Below are 23,926 nucleotides of genomic sequence, written 5' to 3'. Positions count from 1 at the left end.
ACTGACAAGCTGAATAGGCCAATAACCAGTAACAAGATTGAAGCAGTGATCAAAAACCTCCCAAAAAAACAAGAGTCCAGGGCCTGATGGATTCCCTGGGGTATTCTACTAAACATTCAAAGAAGAAATAATACCTATTCTCCTGAAGCTGTTTCAAAAAGTAGAAACAGATGGAAAGCTTCCAGACACATTCTATGAGGCCAGCATCACCCAATCCTCAAACCAGACAAAGACCCCATTGAAAAGGAGAATTTCAGACCGCTATCCCTGATGAATACGGATTCCAAAATTCTCAACAAAAATTCTAGCTAATGATATCCAACAATACATTAAAAGGATCATCCACCATGACCAAGTAGCATTTATCCCCGGGATGCAAGTGTTGTTCAACATTCGCAAAACAATCAATATGGTAGAACACATTAGTAAGAGGAGGGAGAAGAGCCATATGATCCTCTCAATTGATGCAGGAAAAGCATTTGACAAAATACAACATCCTTTCCTGATTAAAACTCCAGAGTATAGGGATAGAGGGAACATTCCTCAAGTTCATAAAATCCATCTATGAAAAACCCACAGAGAATATCATCCTCAGTGGGGAAAAGTTGAGAGCCTTTCCCTTAAGATCAGGAACACGTCAAGGATGCCCACTTCGCCACTATTGTTCAACATAGTACTAGAAGTCCTAGCAACAGCAATCAGACAACAGGAACAAAATGTATTCAAATTGGCAAAGAAGTCCAACTCTCTCTTTTTGCAGATGACATGATACTTTTTGTGGAAAATCCAAAAGACTCCACCCCCAAATTACTAGAACTCATACAGCAATTCAGTAATGTGGCTGGACACAAAATTAATGCACAGAAATCAGTTGCTTTCTTATACACTAACAATGCAACTGTAGAAAGAGAAATTGGAGAAACAATTCCATTTACTATAGCACCAAAAACCACAAGATACCTTGGAATAAACCTAACAAAAGTGGTAAAGGATCTATACTCTAAGAACCATAAAACACTCATGAAAGAAATTGAAGAAGACACAAAAAGATGGAAAAAAATTCCATGCTCATGGATTGGAAGAATAAACATGGTTAAAATGTCCATGCTGCCCCGAGCAATCTGTATCTTCAACGCCATCCCGATCAAAATTCCAATGACATTTTTCAAAGTGCTGGAACAAACAATCCTAAAATTTGTATGGAATTAGAAAAGACCCTGAATCGCCAAGGAAACTTTGAAAAAGAAAAAGCTGGGGGCATCACATTGCCTGATTTCAAGCTATATTACAAAGCCTTGATCACCAAGACAGCCTGGTACTGGCACAAAAACAGCCATATAGACCAATGGAACAGAATAGATAGCCCAGATATGGACCCCTCAACTCTATGGTCAAATAACTTTCGAAAAAGCAAGAAAAAATATGAAATGGAAAAAAAGACAGTCTCTTCAATAAATGGTGCTTGGGAAATTGGACAGCTATATACAGAAAATGAAACTCGACCATTCTCTAACACTGTACACAAAGATAAATTCAAAATGGATGAAAGACCTCAATGTGAGACAGGAATCCATCAAAATCCTAGAGGAGAACGTAAGCAGTAACCTCTTTGACATGGGCCACAGCAACTCCTTTCAAGATACATCTCCAAAAGCTAGTGAAACAAAAGCAAAAATGAACTTTTGGGACTTCACCAAGATCAAACGCTTCTGCACAGCAAAGGAAACAGTCAACAAAACAAAGGGGCAACCCACAGAATAGGAGAAGATATTTGCAAATGACACTACAGATAAAGGGCTGGTACCCAAGATCTATAAAGAAGTTCTCAAACTCAACACCCAAAAAATAATCAAGTCACAAAATGGGCAGAAGACATAAACAGACCCTTCTCTGAAGAAGACATACAAATTGGCTAAGAGACACATGTAAAAATGTCCATCATCATTAGCCATCAGGGAAATTCAAATCAAAACCAAATTGAGATACCACCATACACCAGTTATGGCAAAAATTGACAAGGCAAGAAACAACAAATGTTGGAGAGGTTGTGGAGAAAGGGGAACCCTCTTACACTGTTGGTGGGAACGCAGGTTGGTACAGCCACTTTAGAAAACAGTGTGGAGGTGCCTCAAAATAATTAAAAATAAAGCTACCCTATGACCCAGCAATTGCACTCCTGGGCATTTACCACAAAGACACAGATGTAGTGAAAAGAAGGGCCATAATGTTCATAGCAGCAGTGTCCGCAATAGCCAAGCTGTGGAAAGAGCCAAGATGCCCTTCAACAGATGAATGGATAAAGAAGATGCGGTCCATATATACAATGGAATATTCCTCAGCCATCAAAAGGGATGAATACCCAACTTATACATCAACATGGATGGGATTGGAGGAGATTATGCTAAGTGAAATAAGTCAAGAAGAGGAAGTCAATTATCATATGGTTTCACTTATTTGTGAACATAAGGAATAGCATGGAGGACATTAGGAGAAGGAAGGGAAAAATGAAGGGGGGAGGAATCGGAGGGAGAGAAGAACCATGACAGACTATGGGCTCTAAGAAACAAACTGAGGGTTTCAGAGGGGAGGGGGGTGGAGGGATGAGTTAGCTGGTTGATGGGTTTTAAGGAGGACACGTACTGCATGGAGCACTGGGTGTTATACGAAAACAATGAATCGTGGATCACTACCTCAAAAACCAGTGATGTATTGTATGGTGACTAACATAATAAAATAAAATTTTAAAAAATACAACAGATTTCTGCACATTGATTTTGTATCCTGCATCTTTGCTGAATTGATGTATGACTTCTAACGATTTTTTTTTTGGTGAGATCTTTTAGGTTTTCTGCATAGAGTATCATGTCATCTGTAAATAGTTAAAGTTTGACTTCTTCCTTCCTGATTCGGATGACTTTTATTTCTTTTTGTTGTCTTATTGGTGAGACTAAGACTTTTAGTACTATGTTAAATAGTAATGGTGAGAGTGGACATCCCTTTTTACTGACTGTAGGGGAAAGGTTCTCAGTTTTCCCCCATTGAGGATGATATTAGCTGTGAGTCTTTCATATATAGTCTTTATGTTGTTGAGGTATATTCCATTTATCCCTACTTTGTTGAGGGTTATTATCAAGAAAGAGTGCTATATTTTGTCAAATCCTTTTTTCTGCAACTATTGACAGGATCATATGATTCTTATCCTTTCTTTTATTAATGTGGTGTATCAATGTAGATTGATTTGTAAATATTGAACCAACCCGGCAGCCCAGGAATAAATCTGACTTGATCATGGTAAATAATTCTTTTAATATACTGTTCAATTCAATTTGCTGGTATGTCACTGAGAATTTTTGCATCCATGTTCATCAAGGATATTGGCCTGTAATTCTCCTTTTTAGTGGGTCTTTGTCTGGTTTTGGAATTAAGGTAATGCTCTCCTCATATAATGAGTTTAGAAATTTCCCTTTCATTTATTGATCCAAAGATCAATGAAACCAAAAGGTGGTTCTTTGAAAAGATAAATAAATTTGATAAACGTTTAGCCAGACTCATTGAAAAAAAGAGAGAGAAATCAAAGAAATTAAATCAGTAAAGAAGGGGAAAAAATAACAATCAACACCACAGAAATACAAAAAATTATAAGAGAATATTATGAAAAAATTATATGCCAACAAATTAGATATTCTAGAAGAAATGGGTAAATTCCTGGAAACATGCAATCTTTCAAAACTGAATTAGGAAGAAATATAAAATTTAAATAGACCAATTACTAGTAATTATATTGAATCAGTAAACAAAAAATTCCCAACAAACAAAAGTCCAGGACCAGACAGCTTCAGGAAAATTCTACCAAATATTGAAAGAAACTGAAATTAATATAACATGGTATATTAACTATGCTATAATTAAACTTTTTAAAAAAGTGCTTTAAAAAATAGAGTTAATACCTATTATTTTCAAATTATTCCAAAAAATAGAAAAGTAAAGAAAATTTCCAAATTTAGTCTATGAGGCCAGCATTACCTTGATACCAAAACAGACAAATACATTACAGAAAAAGAAAAGAAAACTATAGCCCAATATCCCTCATGAAAACATATGCAAAGGGCCTTAAAATATTAGCAAACCAAATCCAATAATACATTCAAAAAAATATTCACCACTCATCATCAGGGAAATGGAAATCTAAACAACAATAAGATATCACCTCACACCTGTCAGAATGGCTAAAATAAAAAACATAAAAAGTAAGTGTTGGGAAGGATGTGGAGAAAAATGAACCCTCATGCACTATTGGTGGGAATGCAAACTGGGTCCATGCAAAAGATAGAAACGACCACTTTCTTATACCATACACAAAAATACTAAAAATATATAATTAAAAATGGGTTAAAAACCTAAATGTAAGACCTGAAAGTATAAAACTCCTAAAAGTAAACATAGGCAGTAATTTTTCTGGACATTGCCCTTAGTGGCATATTCGTGGATATTTCTCATCAGGCAAGGGAAATGAACACAAAAATAAACTATTGATAGCACACCAAAATAAAAAACTTCTGCACAGCAGAGGAAACCATCAACAAACAAAAAGGCAACCTAAAGAACGGGAGAAGATATTTGCAAATAATATACCCAATAAGATGGTTAACATACAAAATATATAAAGAACTTACATAATGACACCAAAAATGCAAATAATCCAACGAAAAAATAAGCAGAGGACCTTAATAGCTTTTTCTTTTTCAGAGAAGACATACAGATGGCCCACAGACAAACGAAAAGATGCTCAACATCACTAATCATCAGGGAAATGCCAATCAAAGCCACAATGAGATACCACCTTATGCCAGTGAGAATGGCTTGTATCAAAAGACAAAAAAAATGACAAGTGTTGGAGGTTCCTTTTGAGATAGTGATGGAGGAAGACCCTGAACTCACTTCCTTCATGGAACACTCCAAATTACACCTATTGGGTAGAGAATTACTCCTGAAGAAGAACTGAGGGCTGACTGAATAGCTTCTGCACAACTAACAACAGAGAGAATGGCAAAAGAGAACAAGGGAGATGGAGACATAGTAACTATGGGAATCACCAACCCTGATACTGTGAACTGGGGAAAGGATAGTATTGAGGGACCAGGAGCAGATTCTTCTGTCCTTGGGCACAAAAAGAAAGCCACAGTTTAAAAGAGCAAGTAGTTTATAAAAGATCCAGCCCTAGAACACTGCCAAATGGGTGAGGAACTGCTGCAACTCTCTCTGAGTAAAAGGGATTGGTGAGTAACACAACTTGCTCTTGAAAGTGCAGACCAGAGTGAGGTCTGACACCATAGCTGGTTTTCTACTTCAGTGAACCCCAGATACCTAGTCCACACTAGACCTGAACATGCTGGGGCATAGAATAAAAAACTACAAATTAATTAATAATACCTCTGCCCAAGATGGTCTTGGCTCCAGTGGCCTGGCAAGGGAACCCCCTATGCTAAGCACCCTGGGACACCTAGCTTGCATCTACTCTAGCTTCAGCTGTCTTGCCAAAGTGCCCTCAGTGTAGAGAGTCCCAGGACACAAAGGCTTGCATCCACTTCAGCTTCAGCTCTCCTGCTGCACAGAGAGCCCAGGGACCCCTCAGCTTGCACCAACTTCAGGTTTATCAGTCATGCCAGGGTACTCCTGAGCAGAGAGCCTCAAGGAGACCCATGCCATGCTCATTTCAGCTTCAGCTATCCAACCAAAAATCTAAAGAATGGAGTGCCCGTGAAACCCAACCCATACCAGCCACAACTTCGGCCATGCAGAGAAAGTCATCAAAAACAGTCTACATAGAGGACAACCATACACAATACAATTCCTCCAAGTTTAGGAGAACTAGCTGTTCTTCCTAATCCATAAAAACACAGAGAAAATCAAGTACAATAGGGAGACAAAGGAACATGCTCCCAAAGAAAGAATAAGACAAAACTTCAGAAGAAACTAAATGAAATTCAGATAAGCAAACTGAAAAAAAGTTTAAAGTAATGATTGTGAATATGCTCACGACAATGGACAGAAGAGTGGAAAACCTCAGTGAGACCTTCAATAAAGAAATAGAAAATATTAAAAAGGAACCAATCAGAGTTGAAGAATTCAATAACTGAATACACTACAGGGAATTAACAATATATTAGAGAGTACAGAAGAAATATCAACTATCTGCAAGACAGAGTAATGGAAAGAACACAAGCTGAACAGCAAAAATAGGGGGAAAATCTAATAAATGAGGATAGCTTGTTGAATCACTATATTGTACACCTGAAACTAATATACTATATGCTAACTATACTGGAATTAAAATAAGAACTTAATTTAAAAATTAGGATAGCTTAAGGGGCCTCTTGGACAACATCAAGCAAAGGAATATTCTTATTATAGGGGTCCCAGAAGAAGAAGAAGAAGACAGAGAAAGGGGAACACTCAAGAAATTGATCTGAAGACTGAGAGAACAAATTGTACATCTAGAGGGAGAAAAATGGCCCCATCATGGAAGGTAGGAGCTGAGGAGAGTTGATTTGGGGGAGAAAAGAATTGCAGCTGCTTCAAAGGGGAGGGAGACATGATCACAGAGAAAGGAACAATAGGGAAAGAGGGAGAGAAAGACCGAAATTAGTGTGCCGGGGTTTGCACACAAAAAAATTCTTCCCCCAGGGCACCTGGGTGGCTCAGTCGTTAAGCATCTGCCTTCTGCTCAGGTCATGATCCCAGGGTCCTGGGATTGAGCCCCATATCGGGCTCCCTGCTCATCAGGAAGCCTGCTTCTCCCTCCCCGACTCCCCCTGCTTGTGTTCCTGCTCTCACTGTCTCTCTTCATCAAATAAATAAATAAAATCTTAAAAAAAATTCTTCCCCCAAACCTTTGACTGGACTACTGCAAGTTTATGAACAGCAGAGCTCAAAATCTTAAGTTTTAGAAGTCTGCACCATCCCTGGTGTCGTTCCTGGTGGGCTTAGTGGTGGTCCTGTGGGTAAGGAGAGCAGAGACCTGGGAGAGGACAGGTTAGTCTGAGACTCCCCTGGGTCACTCCCCTTCTTCGAATCCATTTAGGATAAGTGGCATGGTCTCTCTAGGGACAAAAGAAGTGGTGGGTGCCAACATGCTGCCCTGTTCATTAGCATAGCAACAGAAACACCTGCGGAGGGCAGCAAACATTGGTACTGGCTTTTTGCAGTACTTTACCGTACAATGCAAACCAGTGTGCAATTGTGTGACTGCTTTTCTGGGACAAACCAGCACAAGACACAGAGAATCAGTGCAGGTCCACGCTCTGCCAGGTCCATTAAATTTGGAGTTTTGAAACCCAACCATGTGCCTGAGATAAAACACAGGAGAACTATGCTGCCTGGCAGGAAGACAGCTCAGACACAGGGTGAAAACAGAGATCTGATGGAAGCCAGGGACACAAGAGAGATCCTTTTCTCTTCTATGATAGCTTCCTAAAGAGTGGAAGATGAGAACTGGCCACTCTGGGGAAGAGAGAGTAGGTCCATGCCACTTTCTCCCTCCTCATCAGCATAGACAAACTTCAGTAAAAAATGCAGAGCTCCCAGTGGAGGCTGAAGCCATTTACACCAAACCCCACTCCCCAACACATGCAGATGCATCCTTCCTAGGCAAGTCGGTGTGAGAAACACTGTAGCAGGCCCCTCCCTTAGGAGACCAGCACAAACCCCTCGCACACACCAGGTCTACTGATCATAGAACACTACAAATCTTTAGCTCTAGGGAAAATATAATCTAGCTTCTTTTAACAAGCAGACCAAAACAAACCTAGTTAAAACTCGAGATAAGGTGGTCAAGGTCCAAGAACTCCCCACTGCAGGCAGAGAAACTGCAGAGAACTGAGCTGAAAGAAGGAGCAGCTAAAACACAACAGCAGAGTGCACATTCTGAAACACTTCCTGAAGCACCAGGCCCAAGACAGTATAGGACCTCTTCTTATTATAGTCATTAATCTCATGAGCAGGAATATAACAGGCTTCCCTAACACACACACACACACACACACACACACACACACACACACACACAAAACAGTGACCTAGGGGAAAAAATGACAAGAGGGAGGAATTCACACCAAAAGAAAGAACAGGAAGAGGAACTTCCAGGGAATTAATCAAAAGATATAAGTAAGATGCCTGAACCAGATTTTGAAACAACAATCAAAAAGATAATAGCTGGGCTTAAGAAAAGCACAGAAGACATTAGAGAATGCCTTACTGCAGAGATAAAGGAACTAAAACCTAGTCAGGCTGAAATTTAAAAAAAATGATATAACCAAGTTGCAAAACTAACTGGATGCAAAGACAAGGATGGATTAAGCAAAGGAATCCATCAGTGACATAGAAGATAAAATTATAGAAAATAATTAGGGTGAAAAGAAGGGGGAAGAAAAGTATTAGATCAGGAATGTAGACTTAAGGAACTCAGTTACTCTGTAAAGCATAATAACAGTCATATCATAGCAGTCCCAGAAGAAGAGAGGGGAAATGGGGCAGAAGGTTTACTTAAGGAAATATTTGCTGAAAACTACTCTAATCTGGGGAAGGAAACAGACATCGAAACCCAAGAAGCACATAAAACTCCCATCAAATTCGACAAAAGCCAGCCAACAACAAGACATAATATAGTCAAATTCAAAAAATACACAGGAGGACACTTGGGCGGCTCAGCCAGTTAAGCAGCTGCCTTTGGCTCAGGTCATGATTCCAGGGTCCTGGGATCGAGCCCTGCATTGGGCTCCATGCTCAATGGGGAGCCTGCTCCTCCTTCTCCCTCTGCCTGTCCCTATCCCTGTTTTTGCACTTGTTCTCTCTCTCTCAAATACATACATACATACATACATACATACATACATACATATGTACATACACAAATACATAAATCTTTTAAAAATACACAGACAAGAAAGAATCCTGAAAGCAGCAAAGGGAAAAAGTCCTTAACTTACAAGTGAAGACAGATCAGGCTCTCAGAATATCTATCCACAGAAACTTGGCAGGCCAGAAGATAAGGCAGGATTTATTCAACCTGCTAAATGGGAAAAATATGCAACCAAGAATTCTTTATCTAGCAAGGTTGTCATTCAGAATAGAAGGAAAGATAAAAAGATTCCCAGGGATGACTTTCCAAGATGTTAGAGGAATAGAAGACCTTAGTTTTGTCTGGTCCCAGGAGTTCAGCTAGGTAGCTATCAAATCATTCAGAACACCTGTGAACTCCATCTGAGATATAAGAAAGGAATTGCTGCAATTCTACAAATAGAAAAGTGACCACTTTTTGCAAGGTAGAAGGAGCAGAGAAATGAATCCAGGATGATATATCAGAAGATAAATGACGGGGGAGGGAGCCTCGGTAAGCAAATAGAGCATTGATATAAGTGATATAGCAACAGAGCAAAAAATCAGAACTTTTAGAAGTCTGCTCTGGTTGGGGACATCCTTACCTGAAAGGCACTCAGGTGGCGAAGTGGGGCAGAATCCTAGGTCGGACACTATGGTCTCAGGATCCCCGGGGACACAGAAAGAACAGGGGTGCCTGAGTGCAGGAGAGTTCCATCAGAACAGGGAAGCTGGCTGCAAACAGCGAACCCAGGAGTGGACTTTCAGATTGATGTTGCCATAAACCATGAACCACAGCACGGTCAGGTGACGCATTCTCCAAGAAGGGGACTAGGAAGCAGCAGAACCAGAGGAAGACCCCCCTCACTCCTCCAGGAGGAGTGACACAGGTGTGCACCACATGGGTCCATAAAGTTTGGAGACTGGAAACGGGTTTGCATAAGCGAGATAAAAACTCTTGGGCACAGGCTGGATGAGCACAGAGTGTGGACGGAGACCAGGGAGACAGAGTGATTGGCTACTATTCCCTGATGGCTCACTGAGGAGTGGGGAGCACAAGATTTTGGCTCCAGGACTGGAGATTGGGAGACCTTCATTTTCATTCTCATCCTCTAAAGTGGTGCAGAAAGACTTCAGGAAACAAAAGCCACATAAAGCAACCTGGAGCCACTTACTTTAGCCTGGAACCCTAGCAAGGGCAGTGCAATTCCGCCTGGGGCAAACACACCTGAGAATCAGTGCAACAGGCCCAACCCCAAAAGATCAGCAAGAACATCTGGCTAAGACCAAGTTTACTTATCACACAGAAGTTCAAAACTCCAGTGCTAGGGGAAAATAGTATACAGAATTCATGGGGTTTTTTCTCATGATTTTTCAGTCTTTCAATTTTAATTTTTTTATCTTTCCTTTCCAATCAATTTATTATTTTATCAACTCTTTATTTAAAGTCTTTTTTAATTTTCATTTTTATAGTTACATTCTATCCTTTCATTGTATTTAATTTTATTTTTTTTTGTATATGTGAGTTTTTCTTTTTTACAATTTTGGGATGCAGTTTCTTCTAATAAACAGAACAAAATGCACCCAGGATATAATGTATTGCTCTGTTCTATTCATGGGTGTTTACATTCTTCCTTTTTTCTTTTAATTTTCATTTATACAGTTACATTCTAGCTTTCATTGGACTTAATTTTATTTTTTTACATATATAAGTTTTTCTTTCTTTACAATTTTGGGATCTAGTTTTCAAACAAACAAACAAACAAACAAACCAAAGCACACACAGGATCCAGTGTATTGCTCTATTCTGTTCACCTGTCTGATTATATTCTCTTTTTTCTTTTTTTTTAAATTTTTTATTTACTTTTTTCCAATTTCGGATCTCTTCTGATTTGTTTGGTGTATATTTCTCTGGAGTCATTGTTGCCATTTTAGTATTTTGTTCTCTCATTCATCTAGTCTTCTCTGGACAGAATGACAAAATGTAAAAATTCACCTCAAAAAAGAGAACAAGAGGCAGCACTGACTGACAGGGACCTAATCATATGGATATAAGATGTCAGAACAGAAATTCAAAATAACGATTATAAAGATATCAGCTGGACTTGAAAAAAGCATGGAAGACACTAGAGAATCTCTTTCTGGAGAAAAAAAGAACTAAAATCTAATCAGGTCGAAATCAAAAAGGCTACTAATGAGTTTCGATAAAATTGGAGGCTCTTACTTGTTGGATAAATGAGGCAAAAGAGAGAATTAGTGCTATAGAAGAAAAAATGATGGAGAATAAAGAAGCCGATAAAAACACAGATAAACAACTACTGGATCACGAGGGGAAAATTCTAGAGATAAGTGATACCATAAAGTGAAACAATATTAGAATAATTGGGATCCCAGAAGAGGAGGAAAAAGAGGGGCAGAAGGTATATTGGAACAAATTATAGATGAGAACCTCCCTAATCTGGGGACGGAAATAGGCATTCAAGTCCAGAAGGCACAGAGAACCCCCCTCAAAATCGATAAAAATAGATCAACACCCTGACATATAATAGTTAAGCTTGCAAATCTCAGAGACAAAGACAAAATCCTGAAAGCAGCTCAGGACAAGAGATCCTTAACCTAAAAGGGCAGAAATGTTAGACTGACAGCAGACCTATCCACAAAGACCTGGCAGGCAAGATAGGACTAACATGATATATTCAGTGTGCTAAATGAGAAAAATACACAGCCAAGAACACTTTATCCAGCAAGGCTGTTATTCAAAATAGGAGAGATAAAAAAACTTCCAGGACAAACAGAAACTAAAAGAATTTGTGATGACTAAACCAGCCCTGCAAGAAATATTAATGGAGAACCTATAAGCAAAGAGAGAGCCCAAAAGTAACATAGACCAGAAACAAAGACAATATACAGAAACAGGGACTTTACAGGTAATACAATGGCACTAAATTCATGTCTTTCAATAATTACTCTAAATGTAAATGGGATAAATGCTCCAGTCAAAAGACTCAGGGTATCATACTGGATAAAAAACAAGACCCATCAATATGCTGTCTGCAAGAAACTCAACTACCCTACAATCCCACAAATAGATGACTAAGTATTTACCCAAAGAATATAAAAATACAGATTTGAAGAAGTACATGCAGCCTATTATTTATAGCAGCACTATTAACAGTAGCCAAACTATGGAGAGAGCCCAAATATTCATAAACTGATGAATGGATAAAGAAGATGTGGTGTATATATGTGCAATGGAATATTAGTCAGCCATCAAGAAGAATGAAATTTTGCCATTTACAATGACATGGAAGGACCTAGAGTGTATTATGCTAAGCAAAATAAGTCAGTCAGAGAAAGACAAATACCATATGATTTCCCTTATATGTGGAATTTAAGAAACAAAACAGATGAACATAGGGGAAGGGAAGGAAAAAGAAAATAAGATGAAAATAGAGATGGAGGCAAACCATAAGGGCTACTTTTAACTATAGGGAAAAAACAAAGTTGATCAAGGGGAGGTGAGAGGGTAAATGTGTGATGGGGATGATAGGCATTAAGGAGGGCACTTGATATAATGAGCACTGGGTTATAGTCAAAGGATGAAACACTAAATTCTCCCTCTGAAATGCATAATACAGTATCTCTTAACTAAATTGAATTGAAATTTTAAAAAAAAGACGCTTTCTAAAAAGAAAAGAAAGAAAAATGCTATAGCTGAGATGCAAAAGAGACTAGATAAAATTAGTATGAGAACTAAAGAAAGGGAGAGAGGATACGTGATATACAAGATAAAATTATGGAAAATAACGAAGCTGAAAAAAAGAAGGAAAGAAAACTAGTAGACCATGAAGGTTGGCATGGGGAACTCAGAAATTCCATAAATTGAAATAATATCCATATCATAGGAGTCCCAGAAGAGCAGGAAAAAAGGGGTAGAAGGTTTATTTGAACAAATTATACATAAGAAAGTCCCTAATCTAGGGAAGGAAACAGATATTCAAGTCCGAGAGGCACTGAGATATCCCCTCAAAATCAAGAAAAACAGGTCAACACCCCAACATACTACACTGAAACTTACAAAATACAAAGATAAAGAGAGAATCCTGAAAGAAGCTGAAGAGAAAAACTCCTTAAACTACAAGGGTAGACACATAAGGCTGGAAACAGGCCTGTCCACAAGACATGACAGGAAAAACTGACTGTCATATTCAACACACTAAATGTGAAAAATATGCAGCCAAGAATACTTTATCCAGCAAGGCTGTCATTCAGAATGGAAGTTAGATAAATAGCTTACAGGACAAACAGAAACTAAAAGAATTTGTAATCATTAAACCAGCCTTGAAAGAAATAATCAAGGGGAATCTATAAGTGAAGAGAGAGCCCAAGAGTAACATAGAACACAAAGAAACAGAGGCAATCTAAAGAAACAGGCCCTTTACAGGTAATACAATGGCCCTAAATTCATATCCTTCAATAGTTACCCTGAAAGTAAATGGGCTGAATGCTCCATTCAAAAGAAACAGGGTATCAAATTGGATTAAAAAAAGTAAGACCTGTTTACAAGAGACTCATTTTAGACATAAAGACACCTCCAGAATGAAAGTGAGGGGGTGGAGAACCATTTATCATGTCAATTAACATCCAAAGAAAGCTGGGGTAGCAATCCTCATATCAAACAAATTAGATTTTAAACCAAAGACTGTAGTAAGGGATGAAGAGGGACACTTTATCATACTTGAAGGGTCTATCCAACAAGAATATCTAACAATAATAAATTTTTTTGCTCCTAACATGGGAGCAGCCAATTATATAAAGCAATTAATAACCAAATTAAAGAAATACATTGATAATAATACAATAATAGTATGAGACTTCAACATTCCACTCACAGCAATGGACAGATCATCTAAGCAGAAGATCAACAAGGAAACAAGGGTTTTGAATGACACACTGGACCAGATCGACTTCACAGATATATATAGAGCATTCCACATTACAACAATAGAATAAACATTGTTCAAGAGTGAACATGGAATATTCCCCAGAATAGATCACATACTGGGTCACAGTCAGGTCTCAACTGGTACCAAAAGATTTGGATTATTCCCTGAATATTTTCAGACCACACTGCTTTGAAACTGAGCTCAATCAAATAGGAAATTTGGAAGCAACTCAAACACTTTAATGTTAAAGAACATTCTACTAAAAAAGTGAAAGGGTCAACCAGAAAATTAAAGAACTTAAAAAATTCATGGAAACAAATAAAAATGAAAAGACAACTGTGTAAAACATTGGGATGCAGCAAAGGTTGTCTTAAAAGGAAAGGACATAACAATACAAGCCTAGCTCAAATAATTAGAAAAATCCCAAATACACAAATTAAACTTATACTTAAAAGACCTGGAGAAAGTACAGCAAATAAAGCCTAAACCAAACATGAGAAGAGAAATAATAAAGTTCAGAGCAGAAATAAATGAAATAGAAATGAGAAGAATAATAGAACAGATCAACGAAACTAGTAGCTGGTTCACTGGAAGAATTAATAGGATTGATAAACACCTAGCTAGACTTATCAAAAAGAAAAAAGAAAAGACCCAAATTAATAAAACTGTGAATGAAAGAGGAGAGATCATGACCAACACCAAGGAAAAAAAACTATTTGAAAAACATATTATGATCAAATATATGCCAACAAATTAGGCAATTTGGAAGAAATGGATGCATTCCTGGAAACTTCTAAATTACCAAAACTGAAACAGGAAGAAATAGAAAACTTGAGCACATCCATAACCAGCAAGGAAATTGAGGTAGTAATCAAAAATCTCCCACCAAATAAGAGTCAGGGCCAGACGGCTTCTCAGGGGAATTCCACGAAACATTGAAAGAACTATTACCTATTCTTCTGAAGCTGTTTCAAAAAAATAGAAATGGAAGGAAAACTTCCAAACTCCTGCTGAAGCCAACATTACTTTTATCCCAAAACCAGACAAAGACCCCACCAAAGAGGAGAATTACAGACCAATATCCCTGATGAACATGGATGCCAAAAAACTCACCAAATACTAGCCAATAAGATCCAACAGTATATTAAAAGGATTATTCACCACGACCAAGGGAGATTATTCCTAGGATGCAAGCGTGGTTCAACATTTGCAAAACCATCAATGTGATACACTACGTTAATAACAGAAAGGACAAGAGCCATATGATGCTCTCAACAGATGCAGAAAAATCATGTGACAAAAAAAATAGCATCCTTTCTTGATTAAAAGTATCCACAGTGTAGAGAGAGGGAACATACCACAATATCATAAAAGCCATCTACAAAAAGCCCCCAACTAATATAATTCTCAATGGGGAATAACTGAGAACATTTCCCTTAAGGTCAGGAACATGACAGGGATGCCCACTCTCACCACTGTTGTTCACAATAGTACTAGAAGTCCTAGCCTCAGCAATGAGACAGCAAAAAGAAATAAAAGGCGTTCAAATTGGCAAAAAGGAAGCGAAACTCTCACTCTTTGCAGATGACAGGATACTTTATGTGGAAAACCCAAAAGAACCCACCCCAAGGTTGCTAGATAACTCATTCAGCAAAGTGGCAGGATACAAAATCAATGCACAGAAATCAGTAGCATTTCTATACACTAACAATGTGACTGAAGAAAGAAAAATTAAATAATAGACTCCATTTACAATTGCACCCCAAACCAAAAGATTCCTAGGAATAAACCTAACCAAAGAGGTAAAGATCTGTACTCTGAAAACTACAGAACACAAATGAAGGAAATTGAGGAAGACGCAAAGAGACGGAAAAATATTACATGCTCAGGGATTGGAAGAAAATCATTGTGAAAATGTCTATGCTGCCCAGAGCAATCTACACATTCCATGCAATCCCTATCAAAATACCATCGACATTTTTCACAGAGCTGGAACACACATCCTAAAATTTGTATAGAACCAGAAAAGACCCCAAAAAGTGGAAGGAATGTTGAAGAAGAAAACCAAACCTGGGGGCATCAAATTGCCTGACTTCAAGCTATATTACAAAGCTGTGATCATCAAGACAGCATGGCATTGGCAAAAAAAAAGAAACAAACAAAAGAAAGAAAGAAAGAAAGAAAGAAAGAAAGAAAGAAAGAAAGAAAGAAAGAAAGAAAGAAACATAAATAAATGAAACAGAATAGAGACCCCAGAAATAGACCTTCAACTCTATGGTCAATTTATCCTCAACAAAGCAGGAAAAATATCCAATGGAAAAAAGACAGTCTTTTCAATAAATGGTGCTGAGAAAATTGGACAGCCACATGCAGAAGAACGAGATGGACCATTCTCTTACACTGTACACAAAGATAAACTCAAAATAGATGAAAGACCTAAATGTGAGAGAGCAATCCATCAAAATCCTAGAAGAGAACACAGGCAACAGCCTCTTCAACCTCAGGTGCAGCAAATTCTTCAAGATATGTCTCTAAAGGCAAGGAAAACAAAAGCAAAATTGAACTTTTGGGACTTCATCAAGATAAAAAGCTTCAGCACAGCAAAGGAAATAGTCAACAAAACTAAAAGGCAACCTAGGGAATGGGAGAAGATATTTACAAATGACATATCATATAAAGGGCTGGTATCCAAGATATATAAAAAATTGATCACTTCTACAAAGAAGACATACAAATGGCCAACAAATACATGAAAAACTGCTCCGCATCATGTGTCATCAGGGAAATACAAATCAAAACCCCATTGAGATACCACCTTACACCAGTTAGAACGGCAAAAATGGACAAGGGAGGAAACATCAAATGTTGAGGATTTGGAGAAAGGGGAACCCTCTTATACTGTTCGTGGGAAGGCAAACTGGTACAACCATTCTAAAAAAAGTATGGAGTTTCCTCAAGAAGTTAAAAATAGGGACACCCTTTGACCCAGCAATTGCACTGCTGGGTATTTACCCCAAAGATGCAGTTGTAGTGAAAAGAATGGTCACCTGCACTCCAATGTTCATAGCAGCAACGTCCATAGTAGCCAAACTATGGAAGTAGCTGAGATGTCTTCAACAGATGAATGGATAAAGAAGATGTGGTTCATATATGCAATGGAATATTACTCAGCCATCAGAAAAAATGAATGCCTACTATTTATATCGACATGGAAGGAACTCAAGGGGAATATGCTAAGTGAAATACATCAAGCAGACAAAGACAATTATCATACGGTTTCACTCATATGTGGAATATAAGAAATAGTGCAAGGGATCATAGGGGAAGGGAGGGAAAGTTTAAAGGGAAGAAATCAGAGAGGTAGAAAAACAATAAGAGATGTTTGACTCTGGGAAACAAACTGAGCGATGTCAAAGGGGATATGGGTGGGGCGATGGGGTAATTGGGTGATGGGTATTAAAGAAGGAACATGATGTAATAAGCACTGGGTGTTATACACAACTAATGAATTAATGAACACTACACCAAAAAACAATGATGTACTATATGTTGGCGACTTGAATTTAAATTAAAAAAAGATATACCACTTTGTCGGGAGCCATGAGCAACAAAGGGGTTAATCAGGTAGAGCAAAGGCTCCCTGATCCCTTTGAACCATGGCCACCTAACTGCCCCCATACAAAAACATGTGGTACTGGCTAGCCCGAGTTGTATTTAGGCTAAGAAACCACAGTGTTATTGATAAGCCCTGAAAAATAGCGCACCAGGCCCTTTGAAGGCATGGGAAGAAACTATGCACTTGAGGAATCTGGCCTTGAATCAGAAACACGGAACGGAGCCAGGAGAAGGGCAGGGAGGAACCTGTGGAACTTGTTTATGTCTTATTGTTATATAACCTAAGCCTATATAAAGTGTGTGAGAAAGAATAAAGTTGTTGCTCGCGGCATCCCCGTGGGCAACCCTCCTGTTCCCATACTTTTATGTTTCATTCTCTTACCCTCACCCCTGTTCGACCTTGCACGCGGGCCGTGGCAAGTGGCGCCCGAACAGGGACCTGAGCACATGAAAGAGGATCCTGGACACTGACGTTGCAAACATTCAGGTAAGAGAACCGGTCGTTTAACCGGCACGACAGGAGTAAGAAATTATGGGACAAAGTCAGTCCGCTAGTCATGCATATTTTCTGCGGACCCTGCAGATTTTATTGGCAGAGAGAGGGCATAAGGTGTCTTCCTCCACACTGCAGGAATTTTTCAGGAACATAAAAGATTTGTGCCCTTGGTTCCCACTAGAAGGAACAGCAAACCCAGAGGATTGGAGACGGGTGGGCCAAGAGATGAAAAATCAAATAAAGTTGCGGGGCTCCGGTGCCTTGCCGCCCAATACAATGGGCCTCTGGTCTCATATTTGTGAAATCCTGGAGCCACAACAAAAAATTGAGCTGATATCTTTAAAATCATGGGTTGAAGATGAGAAAAAAGATCCTATTAAAGTACCCCTGACTCCCACTGGGGTATCCTCTTTTGAGATCCTGGGCAATGATGCTAACATACCCACCCAGGATCCTTTCCCTCCTCCACCACCTCCTATACCCTTGGCGGGGAAAGCCCCTAAGGCTCAGAGTGGTGGGGATGAATTTGGCGATGATGATGTTTATCTTGATGATGACCCCATTCTGACTATGCCCACATCGTTGAAATCGGTCCTGCCTGCAGTCACAGCCTCTGGGCAGGGGATCAATTCTGTGACTAAGTGTACTCAAACTAGCACGCTGCAGGCTTTTCCCATTATGACCAATCAGCAGAGCGCTGCCAAGTCCTCTGTATCCAACATTAGCCCTTTACAGAGAACTTTACTAACAGCGCAGCAGGCAGGAGAAGACGTGGGAGAATTTAATGCCTACCCAGTAACCTTACAGGGAGGCCAACGGACATATACTGCCTTAAATTTTAAAATGTTAAAAGACTTAAAGGCTGCCTGTAGTCAGTACGGGGCCACTGCTCCCTTTACCCTATCCATGATAGAAAACCTTACCAGAGAAGCTCTTTGCCCGGGAGATTGGAAGGTTGTTGCCCGGGCTTGCCTTAATGGGGGAGATTATTTGTTGTAGAAGGCCGAATTCAAGGAAAAGTGTAACAATCTGGCTATCTATAACAAAAGGACCCAAATCCCTGTCACATATGAGATGTTGGCTGGTACTGGAGCTTATTATGAAGTGGGTAACCAAATACATTTCCCTGAGATTGCCTATGTTCAAATCAATGAGGCTGTTTTGACTGCATGGAAAAAGTTACCGACCACTGGCACAAGGACAGAGGAATTATCTAAAATAAGACAGGGGCCCGATGAACGCTATCAAGATTTTGTTTCACGGCTTTTGCAAGCTGTAAGTAGGATTGTTGTGGACGGAGAGGCAGGAACTATTATAGTGAAGCAGCTAGCCTTTGAGAATGCCAATTCAGCATGCCAAGCGGCCATAAGGCCTTGGAAGTCCACGGGCACCCTTGAGGATTTTTTGCGGCTGTGTGCAGACATTGGTCCCAGTTATGTACAAGGGGTGACTTTAGCAGCGGCCCTTTGAGAAATTCCTCCGCAGCAGCTACATTCACAACTTCTTAAAAAACAAAAGGGAAAGTCCCCAATGAATTCTAAAGCTCGCATGCCCTGCTTTCTATGCGGGAAACTTGGACACTTTCGTAATGAATGCCCTAAGGGCTCAAGACAAGCCCCATCTTTCAACTTTCCCTCGGGGAACCCCCCTAATAAGCCACAGCCACCTTCTGTGTGTCCCAGGTGTATGCGGGGACGGCACTGGGCCAATGAGTGTCGATCAAAAACTGACCGCCTTGGCCACCCCCTGCAGCAGGGAAACTCCCAACGGGGCTTCCCGCAGCCCCACCAAACAATAGCGGCAATGCTCTCCCCCCCATCTCTGAGGTCAGAGCCAACACGGCCGACCTCCCTGGGATTGAATCCCTTCACCGAGGCACCCCAGCCAGTGCAGGATTAGATCTGGCCCCAAATAGTTCTGTTTATTTAGAAGCTGGCATGCCCCCTCAACCAATAAGTACAGGGATATGGGGACCTCTCCCCCCAAACACATGGGGCTTACTATTGAGTAGATCTAGTTGGACCCTGAAGGACTTAATAATATATCCAGGATTTTGTGCAAATTTTCACATCACTCATACAACAGGTATTCCTTATAATTCTCAAGGTCAGGCCATTGTCGAAAGAGCCCATTCCACCCTCAAAATGTACCTCAAAAAATTAAAGGAGGGGGAAATACTACAGGGGAAAATAAAATATTCACCTCACTTACACCTTTCATTAGTACTCTTTGTTTTAAATTTTTTGAATGTTGACTCGGTTGGCCGCACTGCCGCCGAACGTTTTTGGCAGCCTGAGCGGGCTCCCCTCCTCTATGCGAAGTGGCGTGACCTCGCCACTGTGGAATGGAGGGGACCTGACCCGGTCCTACGCCAGGGCCGAGGATGCGCTTGTGTCTTTCCCCAGGATGAGGAGACGCCACGCTGGCTCCCGCTCCGATGCGTCCGCATTGTCCGTGATGGTTTGCAGAATGAGGCAGCTCCAGATCCGCTCCGGGAGGACGAGGAGACGCCCCGCCTCGGATCAGAGGAAAATAACATGCGGAGACATCAAAGCCCTGACCGCTCGAGCTGAGGCCACCGTGCGTGAGTCGGGCCAGCCAGTCACGGCTGTTGCCCTTTTCCTTGCCATGCTATCACTTTTAACCCTTGACTCTGCCCAGGCCTCTCCTTACTGGCTTTTGTCCCGGACCCTCCTACCGCGAGGGCAGTCACCTGGAAGGATCCCTCACCCAGGGTGTTTACTAACTTCACAGACATTTTTGATGGGCCTGAGATTTCCGGCCTCACTCATGCTGTGGCGCCTTTTAACTGGACCAGCCTGGCTTCTGCCCCCCTCATTTGTTTCCAGGCCATCGATGGCCCTGAGGCGCCCCATTATGGATGCGTGGTCACTTCACCAGTCTCCCGAAGAATCCGCTCTTGGTTTGGAACTGAGCCACCCAGAGGAGACACTTTGGCACCTCATGTAATGGTGGAGAATTGGGACATCAACGAGGTTGTCCTTCAACATCGACGGCCCCTGCCTGTTGGCCGTTTCGGACCCGCTTCCAGATCCCTTGAGACCCCATACCTTGACTATCCCCTCTGCAAATCTGACTTAACGTGGAAAACCTACGGACCCTCTTGGAAAACCTGCGTTCATCACAACCCAGAGATTGTGACTCCCCATGGCATACCTGACACTTATATAATTGACTGGTCAAAAGACAGGGATCTCCCTTTGCGCCGCTCCCCCCCACCTTCAGGATATGGGCCATACGACCACAATAATTCTGCTCCCGGGGGACTGCTATCACTGGGGAGGATGAGACACCCGGACTTATGGAAAATTGTTGCGGCCATGAGAGATGTTAAAACTAATTCACCCCTTTTCCCTGGCTTCCCCACGGGCCCATTGACATTTCAAATTCAGGCATGTCTTTCCCCACCGTTTCTGTTTGTAGTGGGGGACGGATCTGTAGTACCCAAGGCTAAGGCCAATAGAACCCTTTACAAAATAACTTGTGAGGAGTGTTATCTCACCAACTGTTTGCCTTTACCCAGCGCCCCAAATCCAACAAAGAAGGTTTTCCTAGCCATGCAGCCCCCTTATCTAATGATGCCTGTAGAGGTGAGGGGGCCCTGGTATAGAGATTATGGCTACCAATTTGCGCAAGAATTGGAGGGCCTACTTAGCCGGGGGCGACGTTTCCTAGGCCTCCTAATAGCTGGCATCACTGCCTTGGTGTCTTTGATAGCATCAGCTACTGTCTCCACGGTGGCACTGTCCCAGGGCATACATACTGCCGCTCATGTAAATAGCTTGGCTCATAATGTCTCCCAGACCCTTGCTACACAAGGAAGTATAGATAGAAAAATTTTGGCTCGCCTAGATGGTTTAGAGCAGGCGGTCGAATATTTGGGCACCCAATATTCATTGTTACATACTCGTTTGTCCTTTGTGTGCCACGGAGGGTATGGTTCCATTGGTGTGACCCCCCTGAAAGCTGACAACGTCTCCTGGGAAACGGTGCAGAGGCACTTGCAAGGTATCTGGCATGAGACAAATGTAAGCCTAGATCTGTTTCAATTGCAAGAACAAATAAACAATATAGCCTCCTCCCATCTGCATGTAGTCACCCCCAGAGACATGGCACAATCCTTTCTACAAAAGCTACAGGGGTTTAACCCCTTTAATATCCTCCAACATTCCTTCTAGATTATGTGTGCTCTGGTTGTAGGGGTAACCTTATTACTCTGCTTATGGTGTGCTTGGAGTCGCTGTCTGTTTGCTTTCATGGCTAGTACCCAAGCAAATGTACACATGTTGCGTTTAAAGATAAAAGGGGGATATGTCGGGAACCATGAGCAACAAAGGGGTTAATCAGGTAGAGCAAAGGCTCCCTGATCCCTTTGAACCATGGCCACCTAACTGCCCCCATACAAAAACATGTGGTACTGGCTAGCCCGAGTTGTATTTAGGCTAAGAAACCACAGTGTTATTGATAAGCCCTGAAAAATAGCGCACCAGGCCCTTTGAAGGCATGGGAAGAAACTATGCGCTTGAGGAATCTGGCCTTGAATCAGAAACACGGAACGGAGCCAGGAGAAGGGCAGGGAGGAACCTGTGGAACTTGTTTATGTCTTATTGTTATATAACCTAAGCCTATATAAAGTGTGTGAGAAAGAATAAAGTTGTTGCTCGCGGCATCCCCGTGGGCAACCCTCCTGTTCCCATACTTTTATGTTTCATTCTCTTACCCTCACCCCTGTTCGACCTTGCACGCGGGCCGTGGCACCACTTCACAACTGTCAGAAAGGCTAAAATTAACAACATAGGAAACCTTAGATGTTGGAGAAGATGCAGAGAAAGGGGAGCCCTTTTACACTGTTGGTGGGAATGCAAACTGCTACAGTCACACTGGAAAACATTATGGAGGTTCTTGAAAAAGTTAAAAAGTAGAGGAAAAGGAAAAGATGGTGGAGGAGTAGGGGACCCTATTTCTACCAGTCCCCGGAATTGAGCTGGTTATCTACCAGACCACTCTGAACACCCATGAAATCAGCCTGAGATGTAAGAAGATAGATCTGGATCTCTACAAACACAATATTGCAGGTGGTTGGTTTTGAGGTATGAAGTAGGGAGCCATGATTCTGCGGGCAGATATCAGAGGATAAACAGAAGGGGAAAGGAGCTGCCATAAGCGTTGGGGCTAGGGAAGTGAAATAACACAGGTGTGCAAAAGCCTTCCACGCTGGGGACGAGGAACAGACTCACAGATCGGTAGTGAGGGGGAAAGGACTTCAGGGCAGCCCCTCAGACTGAAACCAGGAGTGGTGGGGCCGACCATGCAAACTGGGGGTGGCTGGCCATTTTAGAATTACAAAGAGCAGAGACATGCCCTGAACAAGAGGCGAGGACTGGGAGTGCTGCTGAGGGGCGCACAACCCAGGACACTGCAGTTTATAGCAGCACAGACAGAAACGGAGATAGTGTGGCCTGGAGAGCTCACTGAAGAATCAGACTACAATCTCTCTACTTTGAGGCAAAGGGTTGGAAATGATCTCTTCTGCTCTGACTTTCAGAATAGACTTGGAAAGCCACCAGGGAAAGCCGCCAGAGAACAAAAGCCCCAAAAATCCGGTTATCTCTGAGCCCAAGCCCCCCCACAAGGGGCAGGGCAACTCTGCCCAAACAGGGTTACCTGAGTAACAGCTCGGCAGGCCCCTCCCCCAGAAGACATGCTGGGAGAACAAGAGGCCAACAACCGTAAGGTCCCTATAAAACAGGTGCATCTTGCTTGGGTTGTGGGCAATAATTTGGACTCTGTATATTCCCTCAACCTCCCCTAACAGAATGACTAGGAGGAGGAACCCCCAAAATAGGAAAGACTCGGAGACTGTGACTTCTGCCACAAATTTACAAATGGATACAGATATAACCAAGATGTCGCAAATGGAATTCAGGGTAGCAGTTGTGAAGACAATAGCTAGAATGGAGAAATCGATTAATGG

General features: G+C 41.2%; 1 protein-coding gene across 1 annotated transcript; it reads left to right on the top strand.

The window, feature by feature from the left end:
- Positions 1 to 20,863: 20,863 nt before the first annotated feature.
- Positions 20,864 to 22,488, top strand: LOC141371813 (endogenous retrovirus group K member 13-1 Env polyprotein-like). The gene is given in 1 exon segment (XM_073889241.1): positions 20,864 to 22,488. A coding segment is annotated over 1 exon segment (1,395 nt). The 5' UTR covers positions 20,864 to 20,900; the 3' UTR covers positions 22,296 to 22,488.
- Positions 22,489 to 23,926: the final 1,438 nt, after the last annotated feature.

The sequence above is a fragment of the Callorhinus ursinus genome, unplaced genomic scaffold, assembly GCF_003265705.2.
Source record: "Callorhinus ursinus isolate GAN/ISIS: 27379988/994484 unplaced genomic scaffold, GSC_fseal_2.0 scaffold104, whole genome shotgun sequence".
In the NCBI taxonomy this organism is placed as follows: Eukaryota; Metazoa; Chordata; class Mammalia; order Carnivora; family Otariidae; genus Callorhinus; species Callorhinus ursinus.
This window is presented reverse-complemented; position numbering and strand designations above follow the sequence as displayed.